Below are 15,175 nucleotides of genomic sequence, written 5' to 3' on the forward strand. Positions count from 1 at the left end.
CAGAACTGAAGAATTTGGAAGACTCCATCCGTAACATGGAATGGGTGTCCTCCAACGGTCTAAGACACTCGAAAAAGTTCCTCAGAACTTACGACCGAGAAAAATCAAAGGTTTTCCTTGATTTAAGTAAAAACAATCTTCGGATTGTCACGGGGTTTCTAACAGGACACTGTCTCCTCAACGAACACCTCAGTAGGCTGAAACTGAGAAACAACGGCGAATGCAGATTTTGTGGGGAAAATGGGGAAACACCAGAATACCTTATCACTGAGTGCGCCGAGACGACGCCCATTCGTGCCATGAACCTTGGTACGTCTGATGTCGAGGATGGAGAGCTGGCCTCTGTGGAGCCGTCTCAGATACTGGCTTTTGTTAAAGCCCTGAGACTGTATGATGAGTTATAACTCGTTATAAATCTGTAATAGATCTATAAAGTCGCGGTAATTAACTCCCCTCCTAAACATTCTACATTCTACATATATAAATATTTATAATTAATTTATTTTTGTGTCTTAAAATATTTTGATTAAAACAAAATATATAAAAGTTTTAGCTTAATCACGTGACTAAAAGTTTATTGGGTATGAACTTATAGAGTGTAGTATAATAAATAAATAGACAAAAATACGCGTAGCGGGAAAAGGGGGCCAAAAAACCCTAATATGCTTATTCTCTGCATTAAGTTCATCAGACCGAAGGGAACAGCCATTCGACGACCGGTTTCGCAGATTTTTCTCTATCGTCAGGCCGACTTTGCTGTAACCCTCGATCTGACCAACGAAAAGCAGAGAATAGCATTTGAGTACAAAACGTACTACTATGGCGAGAGTGCTAGATGCTCTACGCCATCTAGCGGTAGCTGTGACAATCACATATCGTACCGCCAAAATTAAAACCAGCGGCCTACTGGACAAACATGCTTGCTTCATCCACGTTACCGTAGATGGAGCTAAAAAGGCTTAGGTAGGGTATATATAATAAATAAACAAAAATACGAGTAGCGGAAAAAGGAGATAGAGGAGATAGAGGAAATAGAGTATAGTTCATATAACTATACTTACTGTACTTACTGATCTTATGGAGCATTATATAAAATGGCCTCTTCTGGACTTCAATACTTGTATCTGTGCTTGTACGTTTCGTTGTAAAAAGAACATTTTTAGTTATTTATGTATGATGAAAGTGCACAATATACACAGTAAAAATAACGTATCCAAGAAGGCAGTAGCTTTGATATAACAAGTTTCTAAAACTTTTTCCTCTCAATTAAAGTTGTTATTGAAAAAGATATTTATGTTTCTCAAACTCGACTTATTTCTTAGACTTGCCTTTGAGTTGCTTCCTATAGCGGTATGTTAAAAGCACACTAAACACATATAAAAATGATATATTTACCTTAGAGTAAGATTTGCATTTTCGCCATTTAAATAAACGTCAATATACTTTAGAATACATCATGTAAAGTTTCTTAATAACTGTAATACAGTATATACCATACAGGGTGAGTCTTGAATAAGTGCAAATATTTTCAGGGTTGGTAGATCCTCGATAAAAGAAACATATTTATTCTCTCTTTACCGTTTTTCAAATAAGTCCAATCGAGTAATTTGAAAATTTCCAAAAAAAAATTGCTTACATTTTGAGAACCAATGGATCTTTCTTGCAAATTTAATCTACTACCTATGTTGCCATATTATCAAGAAATTATGTTTTTTAACTAAGAACTAAAAAAATTCCAAAAAAAAATCCAAAAAAAATTTCAAAAAATTTCAAATTTTAATTTTTTTTTCGCGAAAATACCTCATAATCGTGTTTCATGGGTCGAAATATATTACCTCTAAAAATATTTGCACTTACTTAAGACTCACTCTGTATATATACATAGAGAGCATTTTAAATTTTTTCTACAATTCCACAAAACGCGACTCCGAAAATCGGAACCACGAAAAACAATGCTTTTGACGGTAAGTTTATAATCTGTATAATCTGTGGTTATACTTTGAAGTAATCATTAGAAAGTATTGAAGTGATTTGTATTTTTGGTTTGTGATTTTCATTTTAATTTTTGTTACATAATATAAGGGCAATGGTAATGCACATTTTGATTTGATAAAAATAGTCAACATACAGGGTGATTCAAACATATTTTCAAACTAAACTCGTATATGTTTAAATGGAGTACTATACATAAAATTTAATTAAAAAAAATTGTAAAATATTGTAAAATATCCGATCTTGAAAATAAAAAAAAGTTTCAATATCTAAAGTGGTTCTTGAGTTATGGCCTGGTATGGGTTAAAAAGTTCAGTTTTAAATTATCGCGATTACTGACGTTTTCTCGTTATAAAAAAAATGTCACCCTAACGATATCCTTATAATTCCATTTCGGATGCTCAGAAACATTACAAACCTAATTATTTTATCTAGTTATCTCTTGAAAAAAAATATTTAAAAAATAAGCGGTTTGCGATCGTGATTTTACTTTACTTGATAGGGGAAAAAAAGCTGTTTTAACAGAAATATGCGCACATGTTTTTTTTAATTTCACTTTCCGCGAAGTATGATGGCCGAGAAATGAGAATAATTTTATTTCATATAATTTAAAACGCTCTTGTATCTTATATACGTGGCTTTATACGTACAATACCGTTGTTTAGCAATAATCTTATTTCATATGCATTAAATTTCAGATTGGAAAAAATCTACTAAAGTAGATAGTAAGATATAGCTGAATATAAAAAGGTTTTAACAAATCTTTTGCGAATTTCTCTGTAAAGAATCCTCTTGGAATTTCAAATAGGTCTGAACAGAAACGAATAATAAATAATATTCATTGCTGTATAAGCAACTTCCCAAAATAAAGACCAGAGAAAGTTTGGCATGAACTCATAAAATGTAATAAATATGTTGAGCTCAACGTCATACCGCTGTATAATATATCAACCATTCTTTATAGCATAATTCTGGAGAAACCATAAAACTGACAGCGAATTTAAAGTGAAATTAAAAATTATTACATTAGTTTAAACGCGGTTGGCGACATTTTTACCGAAAATTTGATTCAAAATGTTTTTCTCAATTCTAGATCAAAATATCTAAGATATTTTTAATGCCTCATATCTTGAATGACAGATGATTTCATCTGTTATATTATAGGTACTAAATAATGCTAGGATAAACTATATAAATTCCCTAAGATTGATTTGCTGTCTAGCGGAGAGTAATGTAACTATTCGAAATGTCGTGGTACTGTATTGTATCAAGGGTTTCAGTTTTATTGAAAATTATGTATGTTTATCACTTTGGCTTCACAGTTCCGTTGGAAAAAAAATGCGTTTTTATTTTTTTATTTTCGTGTCCGTTCCTTTTAATTTTTTGATAAATGGCGACGTCGTCAGTCAAAATATTCATCAACAATGCAAACCACATCGCCTAGGAAACGACAATTTTATAATTTCCATTGTGATGTGGTCAAGAAAAGTCAATTAGAGATCTCTCTTAGAGATTCAAATAAAATATTATTTGTTAAAAAACAGAATTTAATATAAACAATTTTTTTAACGGAAAACAAGACGCTTACACATTTGTATATTTTTTTATGGAATGCAGAGTATATGTTTTTTGAACACATTATTTTCAGTTTTTCTTTTTAATATAAGTTCTTTACGAGGTTCTTTATATATTTCATTGCATTTTCAGTGCAATGCATAGTTTTGTCGTATGCGGACATTACTTGTTCTAAATGTAAAAGTTTGATAATTCAAAAGTTTTCAACGGATTTGAATAAAATATAAAGGTCTTTATGATTTTAAACTCTTTTTTAAATATGCTGTGCCAAATAAATTGAAATGCATGAATTTAGCTCTTATTCTCGTACGCAGAATACGTTTAGAAGCATATATGTAAATTTTCTTAATCTACATTTATAAACGTACGCTCGCAGCTACGTTTGTCTTCGGAACGCACAATCATGATTTATATATTCCAACTTCATTTCCTAAGTATATTCTACAACTTGATGCCTCTTCACTGTATGTAAAAACATTTTGGAAGCCAACCCGCATACGGTATTAATTAGTCAATTATATCCAATAACCGATAGATTTCTTTTGTTTTATTATTCTGCTTTCACGAACATATACCGGGTGTTGCATCGTCGAGCGGGACATAGGAAATCCCATGTAAATTTTAATGGGGTCAATTATTGGCTTCCCTAATTATTTTAGAGAATAATTCTATTTAGGTTTATTGAAGAGCACTAAAACCCACATTCAAAAGAATAACTTTAGATATTTTTGATTAGCCCGTTTACGAGTTATCGCCGATTTCTTTTTAAATATTTCTCCTTTCTTATGGCCCTGTATTTACTTATGAGCACCAGTCAAGGTAAAAAATAACTGTCAAATGAAGTTGTCATTTCAGAAATTTATCTATTTAGTGCTTTATTCTTATTATTAAAAACTCATACCTACATCGAAAATATTAGCCATGGATTACACTACCAAAGAAAAAGTATTGATGATTACATGGTATTATCACAGAACAGATACAAATTTGTATCTGTTCTGTGGTATTATGAAGGAAATAGTTATCAAAAGGTGTCGGACATGTTTGCTGCTCTCTATCCGAATAGACCGATACCTGGAAAATCTACAATCGCAAGGAATATCCAGAGATTTGAGACCAAAGGTACCCTAATAAATAACTGCAGATGTGAAGCAAGGCAGGAACAAAGAGAAGATGCAAGAAATGATACCGACTTGGAAGTTTTATTGTGCGTGGAAGAGAACGATGGAAAGATCGCACAAGGAAACTTGAGGATGAAATAGGAATAGATCACACTACAGCGTTTCGAATTTTGAAACGACATAAATACTATTCCTTCAAATATGAAAAGCACCAAGAGCTACGAGATGGGGACGAAATACGGCGGCAGGCGTTTTGTTTTGATATGATGGAAAGAGCAAACACGAATAGGGAATTTTTAAAAAATATATATTTCACTGACGAATGCACGTTTACCTTAAATAATGAACCCAATGTAAAAAATTATCGATATTGGAACAAAGAAAACCAACACAGGTTTGTCAAAACAAGGACATAATATCCACAGAAAGTAAATGTTTGGGCAGGGATATTCGGACACAATATTATCGGGCTGTTATTTCTTACGCGAAATTTAAATGCAGAATATTATTTGGAACTACTCGAAAATCATATTTTACCTGCTTTACATGATGCCGCTAGGGAAAATCAGAAAGTTTGGTACCAAATGGATGGCTGCCCGGCACATAGTACCCTGGCTGTTGGGGAATATTTAGACAATAGTTTTAACCGAAACGTTATTGGCCTAAATCATACAGTAAATTGGCCAGCAAGGGCTCCTGATATTTCGCCAAATGATTTCTTTCTCTGGGGCCATTTTAAAAACAGGATATACAAGGATAAAAAATACCCAAATCTAGACGAGTTAAAAAATGCTATTTGTGCCGAATGCAATAGAATTTCAGTTTACCAACTAGCGAATGTAAGAAGAGAATTTTATGATCGCCTGGGTTATTGTCTAGCAGTCGATGGAGGGATATTTGAACATCTTCTTAAATCCTAAAGTTCTAACAATTTAATAGTACCTAAATTAATAAGTTATTGAATATTGTAATAGCACTATAATTAACCTTGTAATTGATTACTTTATTTTACTTTAATTCATATTAATTTGTATTTATAAATACATCTTTAAGATTTCCGATGTAGGAATGAGTTTTTAATAATAATAAAGCACTAAATAGGTAAATTTCTGAAATGACAACTTCATTTGACGCAGTTATCTTTTACCTTGACTGGTGCTCATAAATAAATACAGGGCCATAAGAAAGGAGAAAAGAGAAGTTATTCTTTTGAATGTGGGTTTTAGTGTTCTTCAATAAACCTAAATAGAATTATTCTCTAAAATGATTAGGGAAGCCAAAAATTGACCCCATTAAAAGCTTTTATTTTAAATGGGGAATTCATATCTCTTCAAAATACTATTAAGGTTGCCTATCCTTTAAACAACGATTTTTCAAGGTGTTTTTATTTTGATGATTTTGCGTCAGTAGATCTTTATTATTTGATAAATCTTGGTGGCTGGTGATATACCTTTTGTTAATTCAACAAAATTTAATATATGTAGAGTCAATTTATACTATTACTATTCAGCGATAATAAAAAGTTAGACTTTCAAAATATATTTTAATTATTACAGAATTGAAACTGGATATAAACGTATAATTATGCGTAACAAAAAATTAGCTAGATGTAATCAAATGCTAAAAATTCTTCCACTCCTATTCGCTGCATAAAATTATACTATTCTCAAAAGATCTTTTCATGTTAAGAGGAATATCTGTTAAGTTCTACTTGGAAAAGCAGCCACAATAATTTTTTTCATGTTGCGAACAATAGTTGGTCGAGTTTTGAAAACACTGTCTTTAACATATCCCGATAAAAAAGTCCAGACTAGATAAATCAAGAACATTTTAGTATTCTGTTAGTTGGTGAATGCACACTGCAGTCCCCAACTAATAGAATTATATCAATTTTCTCTGATATTGGATAAAAATATTGAATAATAAATTTATTCAATTGTAAGATTTTTTTTCCTTTGATCGAAATATCTGAACATTTTTATACTCTTTACATATTGACTATTCGATAGCTATTTCAGAAATGGACTGCCAAGTTCGCGGCGCGACTCCGGCGGTTTGAATTATCCAAGCATACTTCAATCAGCCCCTTAATGGTCTTTCACCATGTATTTAATTATTCAAGGAGTCATCAATCTCACAATGGACCGGATATTACTGGGAATTTTGTATAAAAATATTAAAGCTGCATTTATGTATCAGTAAAAAAAGGATTTTATTTAGAAAACTCATAGGCAGTTTAATCATGAACTTTCGACATCATGTCGAAAAATAGTTTATTTTAAATTTATCAGAACCACATAATTTGTGTCAGAACTATCTATACTAATATATAAAACCCTTAAGTGAGTGACATACTGATTAATCACGATCCTGCTCAAACCACTCAACGTAAGAAGCTCAATTTTGGCATACAGGTTGATTCTAGGGTGTTGAGGTTCGATAAGAAGGGATTTTTCGAAATTCCAGTTCTAAGAGGGTGAAACCACCCCTCAAATATTACAATATTTTCTAATCAAAAAACGGTCAAGTTTCCGAAAAAACGCTTAAAAACTTTAAACAAGATTTTTTAAAAATGTATACAGGGTGTTTCGAAAAATCTGGTCATTGATTAATCACGATCCTGCTTAAAGCGCTTGACGTAAAAAGCTGATTTTTGGAATACAGATTGACTTTAGGGTGTAGAGGTTCGATAAGAAGGGATTTTCCGAAACTCGAATTCTAAGGGGGTGAAACTATCTCTCAAATATTAAAATATTTTTTATTTAAAAACCGGTGAGCTTTTCGGAAAAACTCTTAAACACGTATATTTTATTTTGTTTTTTACATATTTTAAGATTTTTTATAAATTTATACAGGCTGTTTCATAAAATATGACCATTGAGTAATCACGATTCTGCTTAAACTGCTTGACGTTTAAAGCTGATTTTTGGCAAACGGATTGACTGTGGGGTGTAGAGGTTCGATAAGGAGGGGTTTCTCGAATCTCAAATTCCAAGAGGGTGAAAACGCCCCTCAAATATTACAATATTTGTTATTTAAAAAACGGTTAGTCTTTCGGGAAAACGCTTGCACAAGCATAATTTATTTGTTTTTTTATATATTTTGAAATCTTTTAAAAAATCGTACAGGGTGTTCCAAAAAGTTGGGTAATTTCTTAACCACGATTCTGCTTAAACTGCTTGACGTAAAAAGCTTATTTTTGGCAAACGGATTTTTCGAAAGTCAAATTCCAACGAGATGAAACTACCCCTAAATATTACCAAGTTATATAATAATATCGCCATATTGTTTTTTCTCATGCTGACATAAATGTGAGAAAATTTTATCCAGTTTGTATGTTAATGGAAATTCTTGCTTTGCTTTATCATCACCATGACAAATGATTAATTCGACGCGAACGAAGTCGCCGGTACACGCTAGTATATTTATAAAAGTTATACTGCGAAAAAATATTCAAATTTTCCTATATCGATGAATGCCTAACTATTTGCTCTTAACAAACAAATACGAAAGTGTATTGTCACAATGATTACTTTTTTTAATTATCAGCTTTATCTTTATTTCTTTAAATAAATTGTAAAATTAAATTAAATAATTATTCACCGGCACGAAAGACACCTTAAAATTTTTATATATTTCAAAGTTTGATATATTTTGTTCTAATTGGCCGATTTTGATGATATTTTAAGCAATTTGTAGCTGAATTATTTGGCTTTTTAATATATCTTTCTATGTAGTATGTAGGCAGTCAAATTACTACTATATATCATATAGGTTCAATATTTTATTACTATAAATTGTCATTATAAAATTAGGCACCGTTTCCAGAATTGTTATATTCCCAAAATCTATTGTAGTTGTCATTATTAAGGTCTCTACTGTTGGCATTATTTCCAGAATATGTTCTGCCGCTAGTTGCTGTTGTCCAAGGCCCAGAAGTATTAATTATTCCATCAATGGTGCTCTCCTTTATAATTAGCTGACCATTAGGTGAAGTTCCTGGAACGTATGCACTTGACGAGGATACGCCAGAATCCCAAGCACGTCCTAGGTATGCTTTCTTTGAGGATGACCAAGCACTATCTCCTGTAATTGTAGATTTATAAACGAAATATCCGTACATCTTATGAGGATCGGTATCAGGTGCAAAAACTACGGCAGTGTCGCTTCTACGATCAGCTTTTACATAGAAAGTGCAACTTTCAAATATAGCAGATCCACCACCGAAAACAAAATCGATATCTCCTTCAATATAGGTATTGGTATAGTAACTCCTTTCGACGCTGGAACTTCCTGACCCAGCATACAGTGTGTCTTGATGACCCAACAGTCTGGCATTGTGGATTTGAATTTGGTCACTGTTAGTTTGTAGAGCGACGGCTTGCTGATCTCCGGTATTTTTAGCCGAATTTTCAATAGAGAGATTTACGATTTGAACAGCTGGTGCTTTAACCCAAAACACTGTAGAGCAACTAGTTCCAATAGTGCCACTTTTAGATGCGCAGCTATTATACATACTATAGGCAGGGTCCGCTGAATTAAAAAGTGACCCAACAAGACTTTTATAAGCTGATGGAGTAGTTTGAGCGGGCATGTTCAATGTTATCAGTGTGTCTGATGGGCTACTGCCTCCACCATAAATCGTAAGAGGCACCTTTGTGTTGGGAATATAAACAACTTCTTGATATGTTCCAGCATTAATTTTAATATATTTTCTTGTGGTGCCTCCTGTATTAATAGCAGCATTCACAGCGGCTTGTATTGTATTGTAGCCATTACCAACAGTATAATCAGCTTTGCTCGTTGAAATTGAAGGTGGCGACCATCCTTGAAGATAAGTTGCGGTAGTGAAATAATTTGATTCTGATGCTGTCAAGATTGGGCGAGATGCTGTTCCAGGTGCTGTTTGATCCGCCGAAGCTAATACTACGGCTAGTAGTAATAATACTGAAAAATATAATAAAAATCTGGTAAAAAGATCTTTAATGTTGTATGATAAAAGTTTATAAAAACAAAGGAAATGCAATAATTTAAATATTAAATATAATTAATAGTAATATAATTATGTAAATATGTTTAATACATTTAATATAATAAATATAATTTAATTCATGTTTAATTCGAATCTAAGGTTATACCGAGGGTTATACGTTATGATTGTCCTATTAAAGACCTATTGAGAATTAAATAAGATAAAAAACCTGAAATCTGGGTTTACGTAAACAAATATGGGTATCTACATAAAATCTTTCTGGCTATGCAGTGTTGGGTAGATTACCCCTAGTAATACATAATAATACGCTTTTTTACACCGTAACACCCTGTAGACTACTACAACCGGTCTAAGACACTCAAAAAAGTTCCTCAGAACTTCGGTGAAATATTCCTCAGAAAGATTTTCCTTGATTTAAGTAAGAACAAACTGAGTGCGCCGAGACAATAGCTCAACACAATAGATCTGTAAGAGATCTGTAAAGCACAACACAATAGATCTGTAAGGTCGCGGTCCCCCTCTTAAACCATTCTATATCAATAACATATTTATTGTAGATATTGTAAGAAGAGTCACGTGCAATTTTCTAGCTTCCATTATATTAATTTTGAAAAAAGCTAAAAAAGAAAAGTATCATATACAGAAACCTGTAGACGATAATTTAATCTTCTCTAAATATTAAACTCAAAGCTGATTGACACATATAAATTTGACACATAGGTTCCTTTTTTTATGTAAATAAGCACTAAGAAAGGATTCTTGGAAATTCGACTCCTAAGGGGTGAAATTAGGAGTGAAAGGTTGCATAAAAAGTTGTTAAAATCTGTTCTACAAGCATGAAATTTTGAACAGATGTTCCTTAGATGATGTAATGGAGATGGACAAAGTGATTTTTGGAAATTCGTCTCCTACGGAAGGTGAAATGAGGGGTGAATTTTGTATAATAAAAAAATCTGTACTAGGAGTATGAAATTTTGCACAGAAATCCTTTAGCGGACTAACAATTTCGGAAATTCATCCTCAAACGAGGGATGAAAATTTGTATATATTTTTTTTAAATCAGTTCTGGGAGAATTACTATTAACATAAAGGTCCCTTAAGTTACAAAAGTGCGTACTCCGAAAGTAATTTTTAAAAATTCATCCCCTAAGAGGGTGAAATTAGGGGCGAAAATTTTGTTAACATCGCTTCTAAAAGTATAAACTTGTACACAGAGTTGTGATTATTAGGTGAGAGAATTGGGTAGTGAGGGACAATATTTGGAAATTCGCACTATAAAAGGGTGAAATGGTAGGGTAAATATTGTATAGATATAAAAAATTAAAATTTAACCTAGAAGTAAGAAATATTGTATAAAGGTGTCTTAAGTGGCGTAACTGAACACTAAAAAGCGATTTGTGGAATTTCAATGGGGGTGAAATTATTCCTTAAGTCATTTACAATAGCCCAAGTCTCTTTAGCAACATTACCGGATTTGGCTAGCCTCCCATTATAATAAATGTCCTTGGCAGCTTTTATAGTCTTACGATAAACCCTTCTATAAAGTTTCACGTAATTATGAAAGAAAACGCTGTCTGTGAATTTTTTAAGGTGAGATAATAAGCGCATGTTCTTTGCAGATATACGCAAGCCGGTTGTAGACCAGGGTATACCTTGCTTACTTTTGATAGGCCTAAGAGGAAACGCCTTGCAAGCCAGATTAGACAAGGTATTTATAAATCTAGAAAATTCGGAATCGACGTCAGCCGAGAGGACAACCCACTCAGTTGTTACACATAGGTGGTGAAGATTTAGAAAATTTTTATCCGAAAAAATACGGCCCAATTGGCGCGAGGTATTTTTGCCTTTGGAATGTGGCAAAAACGATAGAAGTACACATTAAATCAGAATCATTACTAAAAAATTAATTGTCAGTAGAAGTTAAATAGAAAAATAGAGTGGAGTAAAGTGTATTCCAAACACTACAACATAATTGACTTAAAACTTAATGCATAACTATTAAATAAATTATTAAATATGTGAGAACAAACAGATACTTGATTCAACTACATTTTTCAGATTAATCATTGTTAATTATTTAAGAATAGAGTAAGATAACATAAAATTCATTAGATTATGTCTGTATAACACCTGTTTTTTTTTAAGTTCCGATCATAAAAGGAATGTATAAAACATTCGAATTTTATGCGGTCGAAGTCGCGATCGCTGGAAACCATGTTAGCATCATCATTAGATGATTAAAACTAAAAACACGCGTCCAGTGTTTAAAAGTAAAGTGTTGTGGTGTATTGTGGTGAATTAGCGTTTTATTTTACTCTAGTAACACCAAAGGTTCCATTACCCAACTATAATGAAGTTTTATTATAAAAGTAGAGTTATAGCTAAATTAAAAAAAAAAAAAGTAATGTTTATATCCAAAAGATACCCCTCGCAAATTGCTAAATAAATTTTGTACTAAGAAATTTTATGCACTCAGAACTTTTTTCGATAAAAGACACAATTTTAACAACAAGAATTTCATCAAACTTAACACTAATGTATTTCTTTAATACTATTTAATTTGGTAAACGCATATCAATTAATATAATTAACGACTTACCGATTATTTTCATTGTTTATATCTATGATTTAATATCTATACTGAAAGCGTATATTATATGTAAATATGTAATTTGCACAATATTTATATGAAGATTTTTAGCCTATCTAATCTACGCACTCTGATTTTTTCTATAGAAACACTTCTCAATTAACTAATTTTAAAGGAAAAACAAACATGATATTAGTATATTGTTTAGTAAGTTCTGATGTGGAATATACCCCTTAGTGGGTTACGGGTTTTCTAACAGGACACTGTCTCCTCAACGAACACCTCAGTAGGCTGAGAAACAACGGCGAATGCAGATTCTGTGGGGAAAATGGGGAAACACCAGAACACCTTATCACTGAGTGCGCCGAGACGACGACCATTCGTGCCTTGAACTTTGGTACGTCTGATGTCGAAGATGTCAAGGCTGATGTCGAGGCCACTACGCTGGCCTCTGTGGAGCCGTCTCAGATACTGGCTTTTGTTAAAGCCCTGATACTGTATGATGAGTTATAACTCGTTATAACTCAAGAAAGGGGAACACAGAATAGCTTTTTTCGTTTTCCTGTTATTACCGATTCTGAACCGTCCTAGAATTGTGATGCGTATGCGCCGAAGGAAATATGAAGACATTATTTCATTTGCGCATGCGCTGGAGAGTTCTAGGACGATTCAGAATCGATAATAACAGAAAAACGAACAGACCTAATAAATCTATAAGGTCGCGGTGATTAACTCCCCTCCTAAACATTCTACATTCTACAACATATTATGCTCATACAAATGCTTATGCTCTCTCAAAGAGCTAAAAATGCAGATAGTATATTTTAATTGCAGTAAATGTTGACATTAGTATTTCGTTATTCTATCGCTTAGTGTTTTTAACATAAAAAATAAAAATATTAATATTTTGTCATACTTGTACAGCAATATACAGGGTAATACAAATGCGAGGTACGAGCATTGGTATCTCAGAAACAGTAATAGATACGGAGATGGTTAAATTGGGGGAAAGTTGGGATGTTTCTGCCTTGGGATGTTTCCCAACACACTATCAAAAAAGTTTCAAAAATTTCAGGGATTTTTTGAGAAAAACGGATTTTTTTGAAAATCAATTTTATTTTTTCCTGTCGTTACTTTTTAGAAAAATCAAAAAAAACTAATTGCACATTCTCATATCCATTCTATCATAGTATTTTTAAATTAGTTGATAACTTGTGAGATATACAGGGTGGTCCGAAGTGTATTCCAGGAACTTCGACAGCATATTCTGCAGATAAAAATAAGTAAAAAAGTTCGTATAAATGTATGTCCTAAAATGCTTAGTTTCGGAGATACAGGGTGAAGAAGTTTCATTTTTATTTCGATTTTTACCAAATCATTTTTGAAGTAATGTAAATATTTGGATGAAAATTGGTGTATGGGAGTTTTTTGACATGAGAAATTTGATTTTGATGTCAATATGACTCCTACTAGTAGAGGGCGCCACCTACATATTTTTTAAATCTTTTGAAGAGTTATAACTTTTTGTCCGTACCTGTATAAAACTACTGATTAAAAAAATAGACTTTAACTCTTGGTAAAAATCGCTACGAGTATTGGTTTTCGAGATATTTGGAATCGAAATTATCAATACCTGTCATCATAGACATACATTAAACATGTTCACTAAATAGTTATTAGACTGATATTATAAATTTGAAAGTTTTTGTGTCATAAGTTCAACAGAAACTGTTTTATCAACATTTTTTTTTGCAGAAAAATTTATGATTAATTTAAAAAAATAAAAATTTCGTGTTTATTTTTCGTCAATAATGACATGTATTGACTATTTCCATTCTAAATATCTTGAGAACGGTTACTCGTAGCGATTTTTACAAAGAGATATTTTTTACGTAAAAAGTCACAGAGATGTATATTTTTTCCCTCGGTAGTTTTATACAGGTACGGACAAAAAGTTATTAAGCTTCAAAACAGTTAAAACACATATAGGTGGTGCCCTCTACCAGTAGGAGTCATATTGACCTCAAAATCAAATTTCTCATGTTAAAAAACTCCCAAACACCAATTTTCATCCAAATATTTACGTTACTTCAGAAACTATTTCGAAAAAATCGAAATAAAATTGAAACTTCTACACCCTGTATCTCCGAGATTAAGCACTTTAGGACATACATTTATACAAACTTTTTTGCTTGTTTTTATCTGCAGAATATGCTGCCGAAATTTCCGGAATACAATTCGGACCACCCTGTATAGGCCAACTTTAGGCCAACTTAGGAAATTTAATTACTGTTACTTAAAAATGTTTAACTAATAAATTATTTTTAAATCCACAGTAGGTATGGAAACAAAAAGACAGAAAATACTGTTCAGTAATTAAATAAATCATTTCTGCTAATTTGGAGAAACCAAATTATCGATATGGAAAATCCAATTAAAATTTAACTAATATTGAAGAGTAATCCTGTGTCACAAAAGCATTATAAGCAGATTACATTAATAAGTCATAGCAAATAATAACGAAAATGTTGACCGAGAAAGCGGCTTGAACCTATCTTACTTCGTAAATTGAATAAAACCGTTTATTATATTTTGATATTAAATCAGTATTAATAACAAAGTTTATATTAAAACCAAATTTCAGGTCTGTAAATATTCCATTATTAATTCATTATATTGTGGATTGTGAGTATAGATCAGTTTATAGTATTGTATCTGATAATACGTATAACAGAACTTTTAAATGAGAATGATGGTAAGAAAATTACACATAATTTTATTAATATCAATAATTAATCATATTTTAACCAATTTCTAAATAACAAAGTGAACGTAAATCAAATGAACGTGATATTGGCACATTTGTAGTACAGATAAGAACAAGAAGTAGAAGTAGAAGTACAG

At 32.0% G+C, this 15,175-nt stretch overlaps 2 protein-coding genes across 2 annotated transcripts in view; one reads left to right on the forward strand and one right to left on the reverse strand.

Annotated features, from left to right (window-relative positions):
* LOC115876415 (lachesin-like) overlaps nucleotides 1-15,175 on the forward strand; it is a 234,423-nt gene that overhangs the window by 24,943 nt on the left and 194,305 nt on the right. The window lies entirely within an intron of this gene.
* LOC115876414 (pectinesterase B-like) lies at nucleotides 8,453-12,411 on the reverse strand. The gene is made up of 2 exons (XM_030892193.1): nucleotides 12,281-12,411; nucleotides 8,453-9,635 (listed from the first exon to the last, which is right to left on the reverse strand). The coding sequence occupies exons 1-2, from the start codon at nucleotides 12,291-12,293 to the stop codon at nucleotides 8,500-8,502; spliced, it is 1,149 nt and encodes a 382-aa protein (XP_030748053.1). The 5' UTR covers nucleotides 12,294-12,411; the 3' UTR covers nucleotides 8,453-8,499.

This window comes from Sitophilus oryzae, unplaced genomic scaffold (genome assembly GCF_002938485.1).
Source record: "Sitophilus oryzae breed Bouriz unplaced genomic scaffold, Soryzae_2.0 scaffold_1436_pilon_pilon, whole genome shotgun sequence".
NCBI classification, from domain to species: Eukaryota; Metazoa; Arthropoda; class Insecta; order Coleoptera; family Curculionidae; genus Sitophilus; species Sitophilus oryzae.